The following is a 20,013-nucleotide window of genomic DNA, read 5'->3' as shown; positions in this document are numbered from 1 at the left end:
TTTTTAAATAAAATGTTTTACTAGACCATCCCTTTAAAAAAACCTTCGCTCAACCCTCTCGAGCCCAAAAACTATCACCCCATCTCAAACACCAGGTTCCTTGCCAAACTCATTGACCGAACCGCCTACTCCCAACTAAATGCCTTTGTCGAAGCCAACAATCTTCTAGACCCCGCCCAATCAGGTTTCAGAGCCCGCCACGGAACAGAACCCACCCTAACCTCAATCTGGGATGACCTTAAAATGACGGCAGACTCCGCGGGTTGCGCCGCGCTAATCCTTCTTGACCCATCTGCCGCCTTTGATCAATCACTCAATCCTCCTAGAACGCCTCCACTCCCTAGGAATTTGTGGAACCGCTCTTAAATGGATAGCTTCATTCCTCAAAGATAGGTACCAAATAACGATACTCTCCGCCTATACCTCCCAAGCCCGACCGGTCGACACGGGAGTCCCACAAGGAGCATGCCTATCTGCCCTCCTGTTTAATCTCTACCTGACCACCCTCCCTCCGATAATCCGTTCTCACAACATCCTGTGCTACAACTACGCCGACGACACTCTGCTAATTCTAGAACTCCTGAACTCAAAACTCAATCTCCGACCTGACCTGGCCTCCTGCCACCTTGACATAGAAGCCTGGATGACCCAAAGCCACCTCCTGCTAAACCCCTCCAAAACGGAAATCATGGTATGTGGCAACTCAGAACTTCTTCCGCAACCACTACCATGGCCAGCCGCCATGGGCAACTCACTGACCGCCTCCAAAATCAGGGAAAAGTCTTGGCTGCACCCTTGACTCTGACCTAACTCTCTCGAGCCAAGTCAACAATGTCTCAAAGTCCTGCCACTACCACCTTAAAACCCTCAGATGCATCTTTCCATATTTCTCCTTTCCCAACAGACTCTCCGCTGTCCAATCAATCGTTATATCAAGACTGGACTACGCAAACCCCCTATACCTCGGAATCCACGCGTACCAACTGAATAAACTCCAAAGGGCACAAAACGTGGCAGCCAAATTGCTACTTGCGCTTGGCCCAAGAGACCACGTCTCCCCAGCCCTTAAAACGCTGCACTGGCTTCCAGTAGCCCGGAGGGTGACTTTCAAAACCTTATGCATCTCCCATCGAGCACTGCATAAAACCGGACCTGAATATCTTCAAGAAAAACTAAAACTCTATCACCCCCCACGCACCCTAAGGTCGAGCTCAGCCGGCCTCCTAGTCATACCAAAGACTAACTCAGTCAGGCTATGCGGAGCATCATTCTCAGCCTTGACCCCTACGCTATGGAATTCACTCCCACCCCACATCCGCCTAACTGAGGATTTACCGTCTTTCCGTAAACTGCTGAACACCTGGCTCTTCCCATCAAACGAACACGTACCTTACTATCCCAAACAGACTAACAAGAACTCCACAGAAACTAATCCTTTTGTGGACCATATAAAACTATGGCGGCGCTATATTGACGACATTCTTCTGATTTGGCATGGTTCAAGCCATTGCCCTTCAAGAATTTTTTCTTTGGCTCAATATGCAACATACGCAGATCAAATTTACGATCAGCACCAGTATTAAAGACATCCATTTTTTGGATCTTAATATATACACGTGAGGGATGGAAACTTAGAAGGTTCGCTCTTCAGAAAACCTACGGATAGAAATACATTACTCCAGTTCTCTAGCTTCCATCCTAGGGGAGTCAAGGAGAATCTTCCGTATGGTCAATTCCTGCGATTACTTAGAAATTGCACTTCCATCACAGAGTATACAACTCACGCGGATAATCTTAAAACACGACTGGTTGCAAGAGGATATCCAAGTAAATTAGTCTCGAAGGCGGCTAAAAGAGCGAGATTTACACCTAGGGAATCCCTACTTACTACTAAAGAACCCCACACAGAAGAAAAGTTAGTTTGTGTTTTGCCATACACCACGCATACTTATGCGGTCAAGAAGGTGATCAAGAAGTGTTGGCGCCTTGTTAAATTGGAGCTCACTGATGAACCCATGCCATTGTTTGCCATGACTAGGCAGAAAAATTTGAGGGACTTGTCTGTGCATCCCAAATCACAGGTTTCCAGAAATAGAACCACGGGCTGGGATTTACGCCCACTAGTAGGACAATTCCCCTGTGGAGGCTGTTCAGTCTGCAGGTACACAAAGAAAATAAAGGAGTTCCAAGTGAGATGCAAAAAATGGAATATTCAAGCCCTCACTAACTGCAAAACATCTAATGCAATATATTGTGTGGAGTGTCCATGTGGCCTTAAATATGTAGGCCAGACCTCCAGACCAGCACATATACGGATTGTGGAACACAGATCTCGCATTAGGTGTAATAATATCAATGCGCCTCTGGTGTCCCACTATATGGAACATGGTCATTCATCGGAGGATTTGAGTTGGTGGACCTTGGAAGCTCTACCTTGGAAGATGATTACTCCATATAGTCTGAATCCCGCGGAAGCTAGGTGGATACACCGTTTGGACACTATTGAACAGGGCTTGAATGAAAGCAACCCCCAACGGTGGTGACCATCATATTGCCTACCACTGGTTATGTGTTATTATACTTTTCTGTACGTGCTGGCTTGATTTATGGGGTGGCAGCATTGGTTGTTTGTTTGCTTCCCCTTTTAGGGGTCTCTTCAGTAATAGGACGCGCGTCATAATTTTTTTCTTTTTTGACAGACTGGGATAAGAATTAAACATCCATTCCCATTCCCTGCCAGATGCCCCAATCTATCCATTCCGTTTTGAGACCAGCGGACAGCAATAAGAATAAAATTAGTGTAGGACTTTCGGGGCCGGTATGTATAGCTGGCATACATGTAAGTCCTATTTCTTTCTCTATGACTGACTCTACTTACAAGCCGACATGAGGGGGCTCTTTAGGCTCTCGTGGGTCCTACCTTTCTTTCCATTAGTTGACCGGTAGTGGGCGTCTCCATTCGAGCCGTCCGCGCGCACATTTAGCGTGCAGACGTTCATGCCGCGCCCAACAGCCTGGCTACTCCGACACTCCGGCGTTCCACAAGGGTAGTGCAGCGGTCTCTTGCAGGTAGGATACCTGTGGACATGTCCCTGTAACGCTATGCACACATGTAGTTTAGCACTATCATACATTGCAATCTGTAGGGGGTTGGTCCCCTCCTACCAAATGTGTGTCTTTTGGGACAGCCGGCGCAAATTGCACTAGGCGTAGCTGCAGTAGAGGACCTGGTGAAACAGACTTTGTTGAGGTGCCCTTCGGGGTCTGTACTTTTAGCGCATCGGCGTCTGTATGGGTACACTCATGAGGCTGTTATTATTTTTACCTCTTACGGATATATTTTTGCCCTCTTATATTCCTAAGGCTCAGGGTTTCTCGTGGTTTTATGGCTGACATTTTGCAGTCCATAGGCTATAGATTCTTTTAGTCTTGTTTGTATCTTACGCTCTCTTTTTTTTCAGTTCGTGATACGCGATCTGTGATTATCCAAACAATGTTAATATCGAGCCTCTCCACCTAAGAGTTTGGTTTCCATCCTTGGATATCTAGAATAGGAGGACATTCAAAAACATGCCCGTATTTACGATTCAGGTGAGCAGCCTTATGGTCCCCCGGAAGATGATTGGAATTTAACTAGTGAATTGAATGTATATATTCTAACTGAAGAGTGACACATTGGATTCCTGTTTCTTTTTCTTCTCTCTCTCTCTTTCTCCCTCCCTTTTTTAGTGACATTATTGGTTGTGGATCAATATATGAAAGATAGGAGCACTTACATGTTTCTGACAACATTGCAGTGACAACTCATTTGGGGATTTCTTAGTTACCCCATTTAGTAAGTTGTGTGGAAAAATAATTTCTCTTTGTGTGGATTTTCTACGCTGCAGACTTCTTGGGCCCGGTCTTTGGGGTATCCTGCATGTCGACACTTGGGTACAACCCTGCTCCGCACGACGACATGGGGAAGTTTTCACTTGTTTTCTTTACCCCCCCTCCCCCCATCTCCCCGTTTTCCTCTCCCTGCTTCACAAATTATTTGTAAGCATGGTTGGGTGATTTGTATCCGTGGTTAGGGTGGTAGATTTTAATTTTGGTGAGACCACATTGTTAGGGTGTTGTAGCCCTTCTTGACTATATACACACAGGTTCTTGGTGTTTTTGGTGGAGGTTTTTTCCTCACATTTTAACATTTCTTATTTATTTGTATATTCTTGTTTGTTGTGTTTTTACTGAATTTTCTTACATGGCAGTAAATATATAATTCATCACATCCACAGAGCTCCATCTCCATTGGGGTCCTGACGAAGGCAGTGTAATTGATGTTCTGCCGAAACGTCCCCTGCATAACCCCGTGTTTTCCAGTTATGCTGTACGGTTTAACAACGTTACCAAGGACGTAGACCTGAGATGTGCTTTTGGTCATGAATAATGATTTTTAGAATGTAAAATAGGTGACATTGGCGAATTGAGGATGTCTGTGATTTATTAGACAGACAGGGCCAGCAAGATAGTTTTTTTGCCAGTGTTTTCCTCAAAATTGATTACTATACCGTGTCACTCAAGTTTTAATTGATTCACAAAATATTGACGTATACATGCATGCATATTCTATATTGACATATGTATTTATGTTTTGATTTTTCTACATAATTATAAATAGACCCAATTGGTCTTTTTTAAGCTTGTAACCGTAGGACCAATGGCCTACGTAATAAATTATGAAACTTTTAGTATAACAAAAATACTACCCACTGTGTGTACTGTTCTTTGAGGTGATTTAATAACCCATGGAATAGGGCCCAGTTGTAGCAAAAACTGGGTCATTGAACTATTTGATAAATGGTTCATCTGGGGGACCCCCCTATGTGTGCTAGTTTCGCTCCTCATTCGTCCCCTTGATTCCCTTGAGTACTTATCCCTTATGTGGTAAAAATAACAAGACCTCCATGACACCAATTCAATCAAACCACCGATGCGAGAAATTGACAGCTAATAACTCCTACTATAAACTAAAAGGACAAACAGAATTAAACGAATAAAGTAGATCAAAGCAGTACAAGGGTTAATAAGAGTAAATCATACGGAAACTGTAAACAGTATAGAAAGGTAAACTGCTGAAATGGACAGATTGCATGAGGAGTGAACGAAGTGAATGGCATGGATGACACAGTTTTAATTGATGAAGCCGAAAGAACAGATAGCTATATAGCGAATGACTGTGGAAATCAAAAGAATAAGTAAACCGGACGAGTGTATAGAATGGATGAACATGTTGAACAGATGAGTGTGCAGAGCGGACGGATATGTGGAGCGGACAAGCGTATAACACGGATATGCGCGTAATATAGATGAATGTGATGAACAGATGAGTGTAAACCGAATGAGTGTGTAGAACAGACGAGTATGTGGAACGGATGAGTTTGTAGAGCATGTGACAGCTCCAGGTCATATCTGCAGGTCTCCGCAGGAGAGGCAAGTAAAGTGCATGATTGTGTGGATAGCGGATGAACTCGGAATTGCAGAGCGGATGAGTGCATGGAGCGGACAGGTATATGGAGCGGAGGAGCGTATGGAGCGGCGGAGTATAGGGAGCGGCAGGGTGTATGGAGCAGAGGGGTGTATGGAGCACATAGGTCTGAATAGGTTACCGCTGTCGGATGCGTGAAAAGCAAGTCCTTAAAGCGGATGAGTGCGGAGAGGGGACGAGTCCATGGAACAGATGAGTCCATGGAGCGGATGAGTATGTTGGAGCGGATGAGTGCGTTGGAGCGGATGAGTGCGTTGGAGCGGATGAGTGCGTTGGAGCGGATGAGTGCATGGTGCGCTGGAGCGGATGAATGCGTGGTGCGCTGGAGCGGATGAATGCGTGGTACGCTGGAGCGGATGAATGCGTGGTGCGCTGGAGTGGGCGAGTGCACAGAGGGAGTGTGCGTTACGCTCACCTGGCTCCCACAGGGGCGTTGGTCGAACCCAGACTGCTGCGGCCTCCACCCACGTGATGCGTAGTGCAGCGATGACTGACTGGATCTGCCCTCCTAATCTGGTCTGCTTGGCCCGTAGAAATATTCTCCTACAAGTGGAGAGATGGATTTAGCCACTTGTGGATTCAAGTGATAGCACCCACACTGTCCTCCCCACTAATCACCTCTGAAGCGCCCTCTCAGCAATCTTACCTTGTATTCTTGAAGGATGAGCACTCCATCCTGCGAAGCACGCAGGGGCGCGTTGATGACCACTTACTTCACTGGCTTGAATGTGTTGGAAGAGTTGTAGACGAATCCTGACTCCAAAAGATCCTGGCGAAAAGCCGTAAGTATATAGTTCGTAAGAGTTCAAAATGTCTGGAATTCACTCCTGTCCAATTCCTCTTTTATCTTGCAGCTTTGACCCAATAAGAAGATTGACAGCTGAAAGCGCTCCGGTAAAAGTCTGTGTTACCCAACACTGTCCGGTAAATAATGCCAAGGGTTAAACTTGCTGCTTTCTCCTTATTTTACAGGTGCGGCATAAGAAGATGTGGCGTGCTGATGAATTATACCTCCGGCGGTTAAAATCAGGTAAGCATATGGGGGCTAAAGAGATTGTCTCTGTCTGTTCTCTCTGCTCACCTTGTTGTTTCTTGTCCCCCTTAGGTGCCGGGATACGGCGATGTAAAGATGGAGACAGTGCCGGATCGAAGAGATGCTGCGTGGAATGGCGAGTTTGGAGCGGCGCTGCTGCTGGCGATGCGACGCGTTTAAAACAAAGTCTTTCCTCTGGTTTGAAGATGCGATGAATCCGGAATCAGGTAAGAAATCAGGTAATACTCTTGTTCTAACCTTTGCTTCTTTCCTTCTTTCTAGGTGCTCCAGGTTCGAGGCGGGCGTGGCGGAAGGCTGGATGCTGCTGCTGGCACGGTGAGCGTTACGCTGCGCGTTACGCTGCTGGATGCAGAATAACGCGAAGCGTGTGCTGCTCTTCGGGCGTGGTTTAAATAGCCTCCAAAGTAGTCCCAGGTAGGTATTCCTCCCCGACCACACTCCGAGTAACAAAATAGTCCCTAAGGTAAAGTAGTCCCTTCCAGGCCTCACATGGGCTTGGATCTTCTTGCAGCATGGTCTGCTTCAGGTAAGTGTGGACCTATGATCCTGGCGCCTATGGCGCCAGGACTGATGTCCCATATGAGCCTGGCGCCACAGGCGCCAGGACTGAACCCAGACAGCCCCTAGCAGGGGTTGCTGGGTTCTCTCAAGGCGACATGATGCCTGCTCCCGGGGCTGATGGACGTGGTCTGGATGCCCGGGGGTGTGCGCACAGAGGGGCTGAGTGCGCAGAGGGGGTGAGTGCGCAGTATCGGCACACTGTGCCCCTCTTTCCTGAACTCTCCGGCTGTCAGCTCCCCCTGCTCCTGAGTCCAGCTCACCTTGGCCCTTGAGACAAATGAGTGCGCAGAGGGGCTGAACGCGTAGAGTACAGAGTGCGTAGAGGGGATGAATGTGTAACGCGGACGAGTGCATAAACTTCAGAGAAGCGAGTTGAACACAAGAACACGCAGACCGGATGAATGTGAAGATCGGATGAGCAAGAGCAGAATGAGTGTGTAGAGCAGATGAATATGTTGAAAGGATAAGTATGTAGAGCCAATGAGTCTAGATAGCTGACGAATGCGGAAATGCGGAGAGTGTGTTTATCGCCGAGCGGACGATTGTACAGACCTGGCGAACGTATGAAGTGAATGAATGTAGGAAGCGGATGAGGGTATGAACCGGATGAGGGTAGGGAGTGGATGACTGTAAAGAGTTGATGAGTGTTGGGAATGGATCAGTGTACAGAGCGGACGAGTGCATGGAGCGGACGAGTGCATGGAGCAGATGGGTGTATAGATAGGTTGAGTGCATGGAGCGGTTAAGTGTATGAAGCCGATAGGTGTATGGAGTGGATAGGTGTATGGAATGGAAGAATATTTGAAGTAGATGAATATTCAGAGTAAATGAAAGTATAGGACAAGTGAGTGTAGAGTTGAGTATATAGAACAAGATATTCATGCTGGAGGCGTGAAAACCACGAGTGATTAAAACAAATGAGTGCAGAGAGGAGGAGTGCCTAGAGGGGGTGAGTGCCTAGAGGGGGTGAGTGCCTAGAGGGGGTGAGTGCCTAGAGGGGGTGAGTGCCTAGAGGGGGTGAGTGCCTAGAGGGGGTGAGTGCCTAGAGGGGGTGAGTGCCTAGAGGGGGTGAGTGCGTAAAACGGGGAACGAATAGCACGCGCGAGGGCATAAAACAGATGAGTACCAAGTAACGAGATATTCATGTTGGGTGCTTGAAAACCACGAGTGATTAAAACGGACGAGTGGTACAGACTAGAGTACGCAGGGCGGACCCGAGAGCGCAGGGCGGGATGGAATACATGAGTGCGTGGAGCGCATAGAATTGCGTGACGTGTATAGTATGGTTTGGAATGCAGATAACGTTTGAAAGAGCATATAACCCATCATATCACACCAACATGCTTACTCTCTCCTTTACATCACCACCCAACTAGAACACAGGGATACAATGACACCATTCGATATAACTGTTCTCATACCAACATCCGCCGCTCACTCCACATCATTCTAAGTAAACACTGCTGGTAACACCCCCCAGCCAGGCGTTCTCCTCAGGCCTAACGCAGCCACATCCGGTCTGGATAAATCCTGCCAGAACCAACACATACTCCTGATCTCTCAACCACCACACCTACCGCTAAGAAGCAGCTTCTACACGAATACTGCACGGGCTGCACACATAGCCGGTGCGCACACGCACCTTTTGACTCCCTCTACTCTCTCTACTGATCTGAACTTCGGTTCCCAAGGGCGTTCAACCTACCAGCGCCTACAGACCATACCAATGGTATACAAGGCGCTATATAAATGCAAAACATAACATAACCGGATTAAACTATTGATCGCTACTTTAAGTAAATATAAAGTTAGCTTTATGTATTCATTATGTAAAAGACTAAGCAGAGTGGATGGCGTAGCAGGCATAGAACTGGGCAAACTCGGCAGAATATTGTAGGTTGCGGCCATCTCACTTTCAGAGTAACAGGTATAAACCAACATGGTAAGATAGAATGTCAAGGAGTATGGGATCAGCTCATGGGTTGAGCACCAGTTGCAAGCTGTCTGTAACCAGCAGGCCACAGGACTAGGTTTGCCATCATAGCAAGTGGCTGCGTGGTCATGTACATTTTCAGAAGTGTCCACTCGTTGCTATGATGCATCTTTCCCAACAAAATTAAATGTAGTTGACATGGAGATTTAGATGCACTTCATAGTAAAGCATGGAGACAATGCAGTGTTTTTCAGTAGCAATACTGTAATTATGCATTAAGTAACCTATTGCATTTTTACAAAAGGAATTGAAAGCCCTTTGTAATAAAAAAGAAAAAAAAGAACACATACTAGTCTTTGGCAGACAGGATACAGTTAGCTTAATAACAGTATTCTCCCAATTATTTTTGGTTTGCAATTATTTGAAAAATAAAATGTGCGTAGCACTCCCACACAGGCCATTTGGCACATCAGTGAAGGGGATGATTACTGCTGCACTCTCTCTCCATTAGCCCCTTTGAACTTGCAGTAAACAGAGAAAAGGGGGTGGAGAGAGCTCTGAAGGCAAGAGCAATGCAGGGTGAGCTGTGCTTTCATTGAACAGGGTAATTTAAATAGCTAACTTTGCTACACAAGTGCCAATTTAATTAGCAAACCTACAGAATTGCATAGCAAATTGCTCCGCGACACTGCTTATTTTATGCCTTGTGCATCCTGCAGAGCAGGGGTACTCTGATCATTCTGGAGCCCATGCCTGTCTCAAGGCTGGACTATTTATTTCTCCCAACAATGGATATGCATAGAGCCATCAATGCAACCTTGCTTCCCCAAGGTATATCCGACCACTCACCCCTGGTGATGAAGCTGAAGACAAATAGGCCGTCCCATCATGGCGATTGTATCGACCATATTCGTGACAAAACAACCACCTATTCTGAAATTATTAACGGTATGGTAGACAGTCCAGCAACTTTGGGAAGCATATAAACCGGTTCTTCGTGGAAAGATTCTCTCCTGGACATCGGCTCATGAAAATTATAAAATGAAAAAAAATAAAAAATTTAAAAATAAATAAATAAAAAATAAAAAAAGAAATATCACACCAGCAAAAAGTGGAAGCAACAGAGCAGGAGGTAATGCAACGAGAAGCCGAACAAATAACTACGGATCACCTGAAATGCACCTATGCTTCTTAACAGCCAAAGAACGCCTCTGTCGGGTCACCCTAGATAACACCAAACAGGCGCATTCGCAGATGCACACACGACTGTATGAGACCGGGGACAAAGCCGGCAAGATACTAGCAGGGAGATCAAAACCGCACAGCTCGAACTATTGCAATCAGATTGTGACATTGCTGAGGGCTTTGCAGACTACTACGCAACCCTATACAAATCCGCGGTCGAATCCAATAGCACTGCCGTGCTAGAAAACATCATATTTCCCTGTTTGGCCACGACACAGCTATTACGGAGGCGGAAATCACAGCAGCCATCTCTCAACTGCAATCAGGGAAAACACTGGGTTCCCATGGATTCCCGATTGAGATGTGGAAAAAATTGGGGGAGAACGAGATGGCCCCTCCTCTGCTTAAAATGTTTCTTCACTGTAGGGAACAAGGGATCATATACCCGGATCTACGCAAAGCCAGTATAGTTGTCAACCCAAAACAAGGCAAACACCTGGAGCTATGCAGCTCATACAGACCAATCTCACTAATCAACAGTGAAACTAAAGTTTTGGCGAAGGTATTTGCGAACAGACTACAAACAGTAATCTCTTCATTGATCCATCCGACCAGTGCAGATTTATGCCACAAAGATCAACAGGTATGAATATCTGCAGGTTACATTTGATACTGGAGAGAGCTCCGACCCTCCAGGAAACTCTTGCACTGCTAGCCGTTGACTTTGAGAAGGCTTTGATTCAGTCTTCTGAGAGGGTTACCAGACATTTGGTCGAAAAAAAAAAAAAAGGTCGACAGGACAAATGGTCGACACCATTTGGTCGAAAACCAAATGGTCGAATTCTTTTTTTTTGTTTGTATTTTCACATTTTTTTTTGGTGGTTCCCCCCCCCCCCCCCAACCCCCATTTTTTTCTAAAAAACCCTTTTTTTTTCCCCTAAACGAAAACCTAAAAAAGATATATATAATTAAAAAAAAAATTCGACCATTTGGCTTTCGACCAAATGGTGTAGACCATTTGTCCTGTCGACCTTTTTTTTTTCGACCAAATGTCCGGACACCTTCTGGGAGGACCTATGGGAGATCATGCAAAAAAATGGGATTTGGAGAGACCTTTATGGGCTGGGTCCAACTCCTATATGAGACTCCAGTGGCTGGGGTTAGGGTTAATATGGCCTTCTCGGACCTTCCAATTGGGAAGGGGGACTCGTCAAGGGTGTCCCCTGTCCCCCACTACTCTTCGTGATAATCATTGAACCCCTAGCCATACTGCTGCACCAAACAAACTCATGGAAGGGATTTCACTGGCCCGAGGGCGTGGAGGACAAGGTCTCACTATATGCTGACGATCTCTTGATATACTTGGGCGACCCAATCCGAAAAGTAGGGGACATTTAGTGAGCTACAAGTAAATTGTAACAAGTCCATCTTTTTCCCAGTTAAAGGGGCGTCCCAGGCAATCCCCCGCACTGCCCATATCGTATAGAACACTTCTATCTGGGGATCCAAGTGACAACGGACCTTCTGGAGTATATTTCCCGGAATTTACACCAGATCACAGAAAGATTTGTTACAGATATCCGGCACTGGGTACTGCTCCCACTGACCCTGCTTGCAAGAGCTGCTCCTTTAAAATGCTGGTGCTACCACGCTTTTTATACATCCTGCAGAATGCCCCTCTCTGAATACCAGATTTGGAATTCCACAAGATAGAAAGTGTCCCCAGACGTTTGCTATAGGGTGGGGGGGGGGGACATCACGGATCGCATTACAGACACTGCAATGATCTATCTGGGAGGGTGGAATTGGGTTACCACGCCTTCAATCATACCACTGGGCGAGTCAGATGGCAGTGAACGACATCCTACATGGGGATAGGAATCTACCTCATATCCGGACAGAGATCAATGTGATGCAGGACATGTCCCCACTCACGAGTCTATCAGACCCTGGCTAACCCACCCCCACATGAGGACAACCCACACTACACTAATATGGCGAGAAGCCCACAAATACATTGGCTGGGTTAAGAAGGTGACCCTGATACAAACATTATGGAGGAACAGTAGCTTACCCGAAATAAGTAAACCACTGGTATGGCTAGGAAGGGTATCGGCAGGAATTGTAACTATCGGGATATAATTAAAGAAGGCAAGTGGACTCCCCTTGAAGATCTTACTAATAGGTTTGGTCTCCCTGTCACAGAGCACTATTGCTGCCTTCAACTCGCTCACGCAATGCATGCACATCTTCCTAAACTTACACCACTGGAGAGAAATGTTGTTTCAGAACACATACATACTAAAATCACCTCCATAATGTACAATGTCATAACCTCTTTTGCTACACCTGAACTGTCTAACCTCAAATTGAAATGGGAAGTAGACGTTGGGACAAAACAATCAGAAGACTGGCTGGTGGCTTTGATGTACCCACGGGAGACCGCAATCTATTCGAGACTCTGGTTGATACAGTTTAAAATCCTACATAGAGTGTATTACCCCCTAGTTGCACTGTACCGATGGAGTTATGCCACCAACCCCAATTGCCTTCGTTGTCTGCAAGAGGAGGGTACGTTCTTCATCCTACAGGAATGCCCCTGGATTCAAAAGATACTGGTGTCAGTGCTGTAATAAACTAACCGAAGTCTTAGGACATGAAATACCAATGGACCCTAAAATGATGCTGTTGGGCATGGAGGAGGAGGGAGACTCCACACGTTTTGAGAAGCTATTTCTCTCCACGACCAGAGGGTTGATCAAACGCAACATAGCTAAATTGTGGGGACCCAGTGTAACCCTGGTTTTTGTGTAATGGGTAGCAGATGTTAATATATGTATGGTAATGGAACAGCGTCTATATATACGGCAAGAGGTTGCTCAAGAAAGGCGAAAAAGATTTGGCAGAAGTGGAAGGATGCAAACTAAAATGTTTCTTGACACAATATAGCTAGAACAATGTAACAAGAAGTGGTGATGACGAATAGTAATTAAATAACATGTGGATTTGATTGTTATGTAATGGTAAATGTGACTATTCACTGTTTTTCAAAATCAATAAAATGTTATATTACAAAAAAAAAAAAAGAAGAAGAAGAACTGGTGCAAGGGATGATTCAAAAACGTAAAACAATGAAGCCGCTGACCCAATGGCTGACGAGTAAAGGTATCCCATATAAATGGGGGTACCCATTCTGTATCCTCTTCTAATTTGAGGGTGTCCAGCACCAATTTGTTTCTCTACAAGTGGCCATTGATGTAGTCACGTTACCCCAGGCGGACTTGCAAATACCCGATGACATTGGACGCAAGGCTTTTTCACATGACTGGTCTAGAGTACGCTCGAGGCGAAGCAGGCAAAGAGAGCATAGGTGGCCCTCAATGGACAGGTGTGAGAGGAGTGGAGATTTAGAGGGTCCTGCCTGATATATTCAGATGATGTTCTGGCTTTTGGCATGTGGTATTTCAATTTGCTATACGAGTGTGACATAGGTTTGTGCACGGTTGTATAAGAGGTACTTGTTTATTTTTAGAGATACATGGAGCTGTGTTGTAGGATTGGTTTATGATATGATAGGTTATTTATAAACGCACTTAATACTCAGGCTTCTAAGCGCGGACCCGCGATCAAACCTGTGGTGCTCTGTGTCGTCTTGTTTGCAAGGCGAGCACGTTGCCCCTGAGCTTTCCTCCCGAGACAAATGAGAATTCAGGGCATTAGTTGTACTTGCCCCGATTCAGGTGTCCTTTTTGACCTGATGTATGCCCCACACGGGGTAAGGTGTTCTTTGGTTTTCTACAGGGATTTTAGCAATGCTGTTTTTTCCTTCTTAAGACGGAGTGTTGGATGTTGGATGCTTTTTATGAGAGCGGAGCTCTTAGTCAGTGGTATGGAGTTATGGGAACATTCTATGGGGTCTGGCAGTGCGTTTTGTGGGCAAATTGGTCTCTGGAAAAGGGTGTAGTTTGTGAACTTATTTGGGATGAGAGATCTTAACACTGTATCGATGTATGTGCAGAGGTTTAATACCCCCCTGGAAACGTGTTCTTTCCAAACCGGTTGATTTAATAGCTGATACAGCCCTAGTTCAGGAGGTGCATTTATTGAGCATGGATTGGCAGAGACTCGGATCTGAATGGTTTCTTCGTCAGTATTTTGCTTCTTCCCCCAGAAAAAAGCAGGAGTTGTAATTTTGATTAATGCCTCACTCAGCTTTGAGAATCTGCAGGTTGTCCGGGATGACCAGGGGAGATATTTGGGACTTTATTTGTATTGCGAGTAGGGATCTGACCCTGGTCTCGATATATGAGCCTAGTATCCGTCATGATTGGTTATATGCACAGGTATTTGCTCATATTGCTCAATTTAAAAAAGGGGACCTTATTTTGGTGGCAATTTCAACGTGGTATTGGATAGGTATGGGGCAGCTACTGTGGCTGATGGGACGAAGAAAGTTATTGATGATTTACAATTAGTAGATGTCTGGAGACACATCCTCAGGTCTGTAATTATATTAATTATTCACATGTGCATAGTAGTTTTTCGCGGATGGACTTTTTTTGGTGTCTCACTCCCTTCTTACAGGGATAAATTCTGCTAATATTGAATTTGCACTGGTGTCAGATAATTCTCCCATTACACTTCAGATCAATGCATATGCTGGGGCCATTAGGAAGACCACATTGTGGAAATTGAACGATACGTTGTTGGCAAATACAGCTTGCTGCACTTCTGTTTCAGAAAGGATCATCCGATATTTTCAGGAGAATACTCTAGACGATACCTCGTTGGATACCATCTGAGATGCTTTCAAACCCACCTTACGTGGTGAACTAATCAGTTAAGCATCAGCTAGGAAGCATGTGTAGGCTGCCAAAAGACTAGAGGCCGAGCATAGGGTTCAGGGTTGGGAATCTCAATACAAGAGAAATGAGTCTCGGTAGACACACCAGCATTGACGGGTGGCTTGTGCACAACTAAAGGCACTCTGGGCGTATGATAACATCCATAAAATGCATCACACCAAATACTTTTATTTTAGTACTTTCAATACAGCATCGTGAATCTTGGCCTGCAAATTAAAAGCTCCAAAAAAATAACACTTCAGTTTGACTGCAAGATGATACATGTCGCTTGTCGGATAAACCTACCAAAACGCAGATTTTGTCACAATATTATGAAGGGCTATTTAAAGCAGACACGTTGGATAAGGCCCATCAATTAGAATGTATTTGTAAAGCACGTCCTCCATCCATACTGAAAATTGATGAGCTAATACTAAGAGGAATCACTTGCTATTCACTCTCCCCCCTCGAATAAGGCTCCTGGCCCAGATGGCATCTCTGCTTTACTTTATAAAAAGTTATCAGTGGAATTGTCACCTCATTTAGCAAAATGATTTAATACTTACCTGGAGACGTGGGCGAATACACACAGCATCGGGGAATCAGTTCTTATATTGATAGCTCCAAACAAAGAGTGGTGGGCAGGTTTCTCTCCTCGGTTGGTGCCTCCCTTTAGAACAGCCTCCCTGCCCCTCAAGTTTCAGAAACTGCTCAAAACACTTCTCTAACTCCTTCCCTCTTTCCCTTTCCTGGTAATCATCCACTTCCGTTGTGACTGGTGGACTGATGCCCATGAATCTCACAGGATTCCAGGCCCTTCTTCCCATTCGACACCAGCACCCCCTCCGCCCTGACTGTGCTGTCCTTGGAGGCCCCAGCTTGGCAGCTCTGCATCCCACTCTTGGAAGTCATCTGCACTAGCACTTAGCCTGAGGTTCTCCCCCTTGGCTCGCCTTAGCACTTCCCTCCCGGGCCCTCTACCTGCACTTGCCACGCCTCTGCTCCCCCCTTGTCCTGCACTTCTCCTCACTGCACTTGCACGTCCGAATGCCACAAGGCCTAGTAGGACCCCAACTGTATTTTACTATTGTTATTTTGTCCCCTGTTCCCTTCCCATTTAGCCTTGTGCCGCTTTGAAACACTATTCAAATTGTATAAGCGCCTAACAAATGCTCAATAAAATAGCTAAACCTGGCAAAGAGCCCACTGACGGCACTTCCTATAGACCTATAGCAATTCTTAACGTTGACCGATATTTATTCTAGGGTCTTGGCGGCCCATTTATTTAAAATTCTTTCAGGTTTTGTGGGTATATATCTGGGTTCATCCCTGGGTGCCAGACGCACAATAATATTTGTAGAACTATTGATGATATTGAATGGGAGAAACGTTGCAAACAGGAAATGGCCATTCTGTCTATCGACACCGAAAAAGCATTTGATAGGATAGACTGGGTATATCGTTCAGCAGTATTGCAAGGGTTTGAGTTTGGTCAAGTTTTTACAAATAGGATATTGGCCAATTTTGAGCATCCGACTACATGAATTAAATAAGGCATTATCAGATTCTTTGAATTTACACAGGGGAACTCAACAAGACTGTCCGCTGTCTCCATTGCTGTTTGCATCATCCATGGAGCCCCTGGCACGAAGGATTAGATAATCAGCCGAAATCCGTGGACTGAGGACAGCGGATACCAGCACAAGGTCGCCTTATATGCGTACAATCTTTTTACTACATGTGTGATTCACAAATTACGCTGTCACACATAGTTTACCCAATAGAAATGTTCTGGCTGGGGACAATGACAGCAATTAAGATGACCTTATTGCTCCATAAGTTATATGTTTTCCAAGCTCTTCCGGTATGGATGCCCAAAGCAACAATAAAGGTATCTCCAATCACACATTTTTCTATTTATATCGGCTAAAGAATTTGCTAGGCATACGCTTATGGTAGCAAAAGAAAAAGGAGGTCTAGCGGTTCCAGATATTGAAAGTTATGTATATGCTGCGCAAATAGCCGACGTTCTCGAAAGTTCTGCAGCCAAGCAGAATCCTAAACACTGGGTGGATAGTTAATAAAAAGTGATGAGGCACCACTGCTTGACTGGTGCTCCCCGGAAACACAGAGGTACAGGCCAGCTGTTCCCTTCGGCCAAAGCTACACTGGGATAATGCTGCCAGTAAACATGCAGTAGCTACGTTTACATCTCCCCTGTCCCGTGTATTGAACAATTTGGAATTTCCCCCTGGGAGGGACACCAGGAGATGTACTTGTTGGATGGATGGTGGACTAGAAAGACTGGGCCAATTATTTGCTGATGATCAACCCTTGTCTTTCGTAGAACTTAGACAGGTTTTTCAGTAGAACAAGAAGATAGATATGGTTATATGCAACTTCGGCATTGGTCCGCTACTATAAAAAGGTGGCGAACTAAGCTAAGAGAGAAACACATCCCATTTTGAATATTTGTTATGGGGGGTTCTCCAGCTGGTTTTAACTCCACATTGCATAAATTGCTCAATGCCAATAGGTTTAAACCATACACACACACGCATGGGAAAAGGATACAGGCGCACTGCTTGATAATCGGTCCTGTTATATTTGGATGAGGGCTGGGAAATCCTCCAAATGTATACATTTGAAGGAGAATGGTTTCAAATTAATGTACTGTTGGCATTTTACCCCAGAGAGACTACATAAATTAACTACATCAATCCCCCACACCGCTGGAGATGTACAGATTATTTGGGCACTTTCATATGTGGTGGTCATGTATTCACATTCAAAATGTACTGCAAGGAAGTATTGGCACTGATAAAAAAGGATTTGCTGTGTCGATTTAGGAGTAGAGCTCCTGGTGGGGGTGTTAGTAAACGAAGACCCTCAGGGACGATATAAATGATTGGCTAAATACTCGACGTTGACTTCTCCAAGCTGACCACCCATTTTCTGGCTGCAGCCAGAACAGTTGTGGCTAGGAATTGGAACTCCTCATCAATGGTAGACAAAAGATTGGTATGTAGCGGCAATGTCCAAGATTGATGCCGCTATCAAAAGGAGAAATGACGCTATTTTTGGTAGAATCTAGTATACCGCATTAAAATGTAATCTTTTTCTGTTATACCAGCACCTTTTCTTTACGTCCATTTCAGTACCAGCAATGATCCCTTTACAATTTGTTCTTTTCCGTTTGCTGCTTCTGCAAGTGATACTTGCAGTTAAACGTACTAGTTGATATCTACGTTCTTTCAATTGTTATATCCAAGCGATATTATTGATGTGTCAGTTTGATGTAAGCTTCAATAAACTTTAATTGGCAAAACATAATTGGGTCCCCAGCATTGTGAGATGGGGCCACTAAAGAAAGAGCTACTGGATTGTTCGTGCCCCCAGGCCAAAATCTATCCGTCCTAACCAGGCTGGCACCATAGCAAAGTATCAACGGCTCGGGTGGCATTCCCTGGGAGACGAACGCACAAGACACAGTTTAAAACTTTTGGGATTTTAGTCACTATTAGATTTGTTATTTTGCGGGTGCTATAAAAGAAATCGTGCACACCGTGAGCCAATTTTATGCTAGGCTCTCTCACCAACACAACTAAATGTTGTGCTCGGCCAAAACATTGATAGCAACTGTAAAACTCATACTAGATTCTTGGCTGCTCTGCAAACCAGAATCTAATCAGAAATAGTCAAATTCACACGTTTACTTATGAAATGTGAGGAACCCCGAGAAAAGGACGGCTTGTCTTCTGACAGGACACACACCCTAAATACGAGGGGCCATGCAAGTGAATCATCAGCTATATCACTCAGGGCACTGGAGGTGCACCAACAGGTAATAAATAGGGCTCAGTTTGTCGCAGGTAGTGTAGTACCACCCCATTCCCCGCCCATAGCCCTACGAACACATTGTGTCGGGGGCATCTCTGCGGGGAACTGAAACTGCACTGACCACTTTCAGATCCAGCACGCCGTCCTTGGCTTCCTGCAGAAGGGTGACGAACTTGGTGGTGAGCAGTCCCAGGCTCTTCTCGTGGCGGCTGGAGGCGCCGCTCAGGGATTCCGTTGCGGCAGTGGCGGCGGCAGCAGCAGCCATGCTACCAGCGCCGCCTCCTGCAGCCTTCCGCCTCCTCTGTTTGCCAATCCGTGCACCCCGCCCCGCGCGTTTCAGCACCGACAACACACGAAAACTGGCAGAGCGTGCACCGACAGAGCTTCTAAGGAAAGGAAGTGACGTAGCAGCCGCTCACGGTTGCCGGAGTAACTGGAAAAGGTTGTGGGCCGGGCCCTGTGTCACTGCTGCGCTGTGCCCAGGTATGTGAGGGGAAAGGCCAACGCGTGCTGGGACCCGGACATTTGCAAACAAGATGACCAACGTTCTCCTCATTGGGGAACTCGACTGTCATCATTAGGAGAGAGAGAATTGTCAGTGTATATCTTTCCACCTCGAAGCGATTCATTTTTCTACTTCATGCATTCATTCAATCGCTGTGGCTCTTGACACCATGCGAGGAGTATCGGACATAACAACAAGGGGTTGTATGGTATGAGAGGTTCTACCTGGGATCCAAACCCCATTACCCCAAAGGACACCCCTTTGGGTAGGTGTCATAATCGTGTGCATGGGGTTGGGCGCGTGAGTGATGTGCGTGCAGGTGATTGTGACGTTATCAGTCTGCAGAGCGAGCTGAGGAGGACAGTTGGAGTTGAATTGAGCGTTGATGGCTGCAGGGGTGTGGGGAGCCGGTGTTTTCTGTCTCCCTTTGTGTCTTATGTTAACTTGGTATGTTAACTGAACCTGGACAATAAAACGTAATAATATCAGTACTGGAGTGGTAGTACTTCAATTACGTCACTGGCTACGAGGATAAAGAAAAGGAGATGCTACGCGCGCATTACG

General features: G+C 45.7%; 1 protein-coding gene across 1 annotated transcript in view; it reads right to left on the bottom strand.

The window, feature by feature from the left end:
* E2F5 (E2F transcription factor 5) overlaps positions 1–19,403 on the bottom strand; it is a 1,167,696-nt gene extending 1,148,293 nt beyond the window's left edge. Inside the window, exon 1 of the mRNA XM_069621289.1 lies at positions 19,066–19,403. Within this exon, the coding sequence (XP_069477390.1) occupies positions 19,066–19,209 (144 nt within the window). The 5' untranslated portion in view covers positions 19,210–19,403. The remainder of the gene's footprint in view (positions 1–19,065) is intronic.
* Between the last annotated feature and the right edge of the window lie 610 nt (positions 19,404–20,013).

Source organism: Ambystoma mexicanum, chromosome 5q (assembly GCF_040938575.1).
Source record: "Ambystoma mexicanum isolate Mex_15411 chromosome 5q, UKY_AmexF1_1, whole genome shotgun sequence".
Lineage (NCBI taxonomy): Eukaryota > Metazoa > Chordata > Amphibia > Caudata > Ambystomatidae > Ambystoma > Ambystoma mexicanum.
Note: the sequence above shows the minus strand (reverse complement) of the source record. Positions and strands in the feature narration are given on the sequence as shown.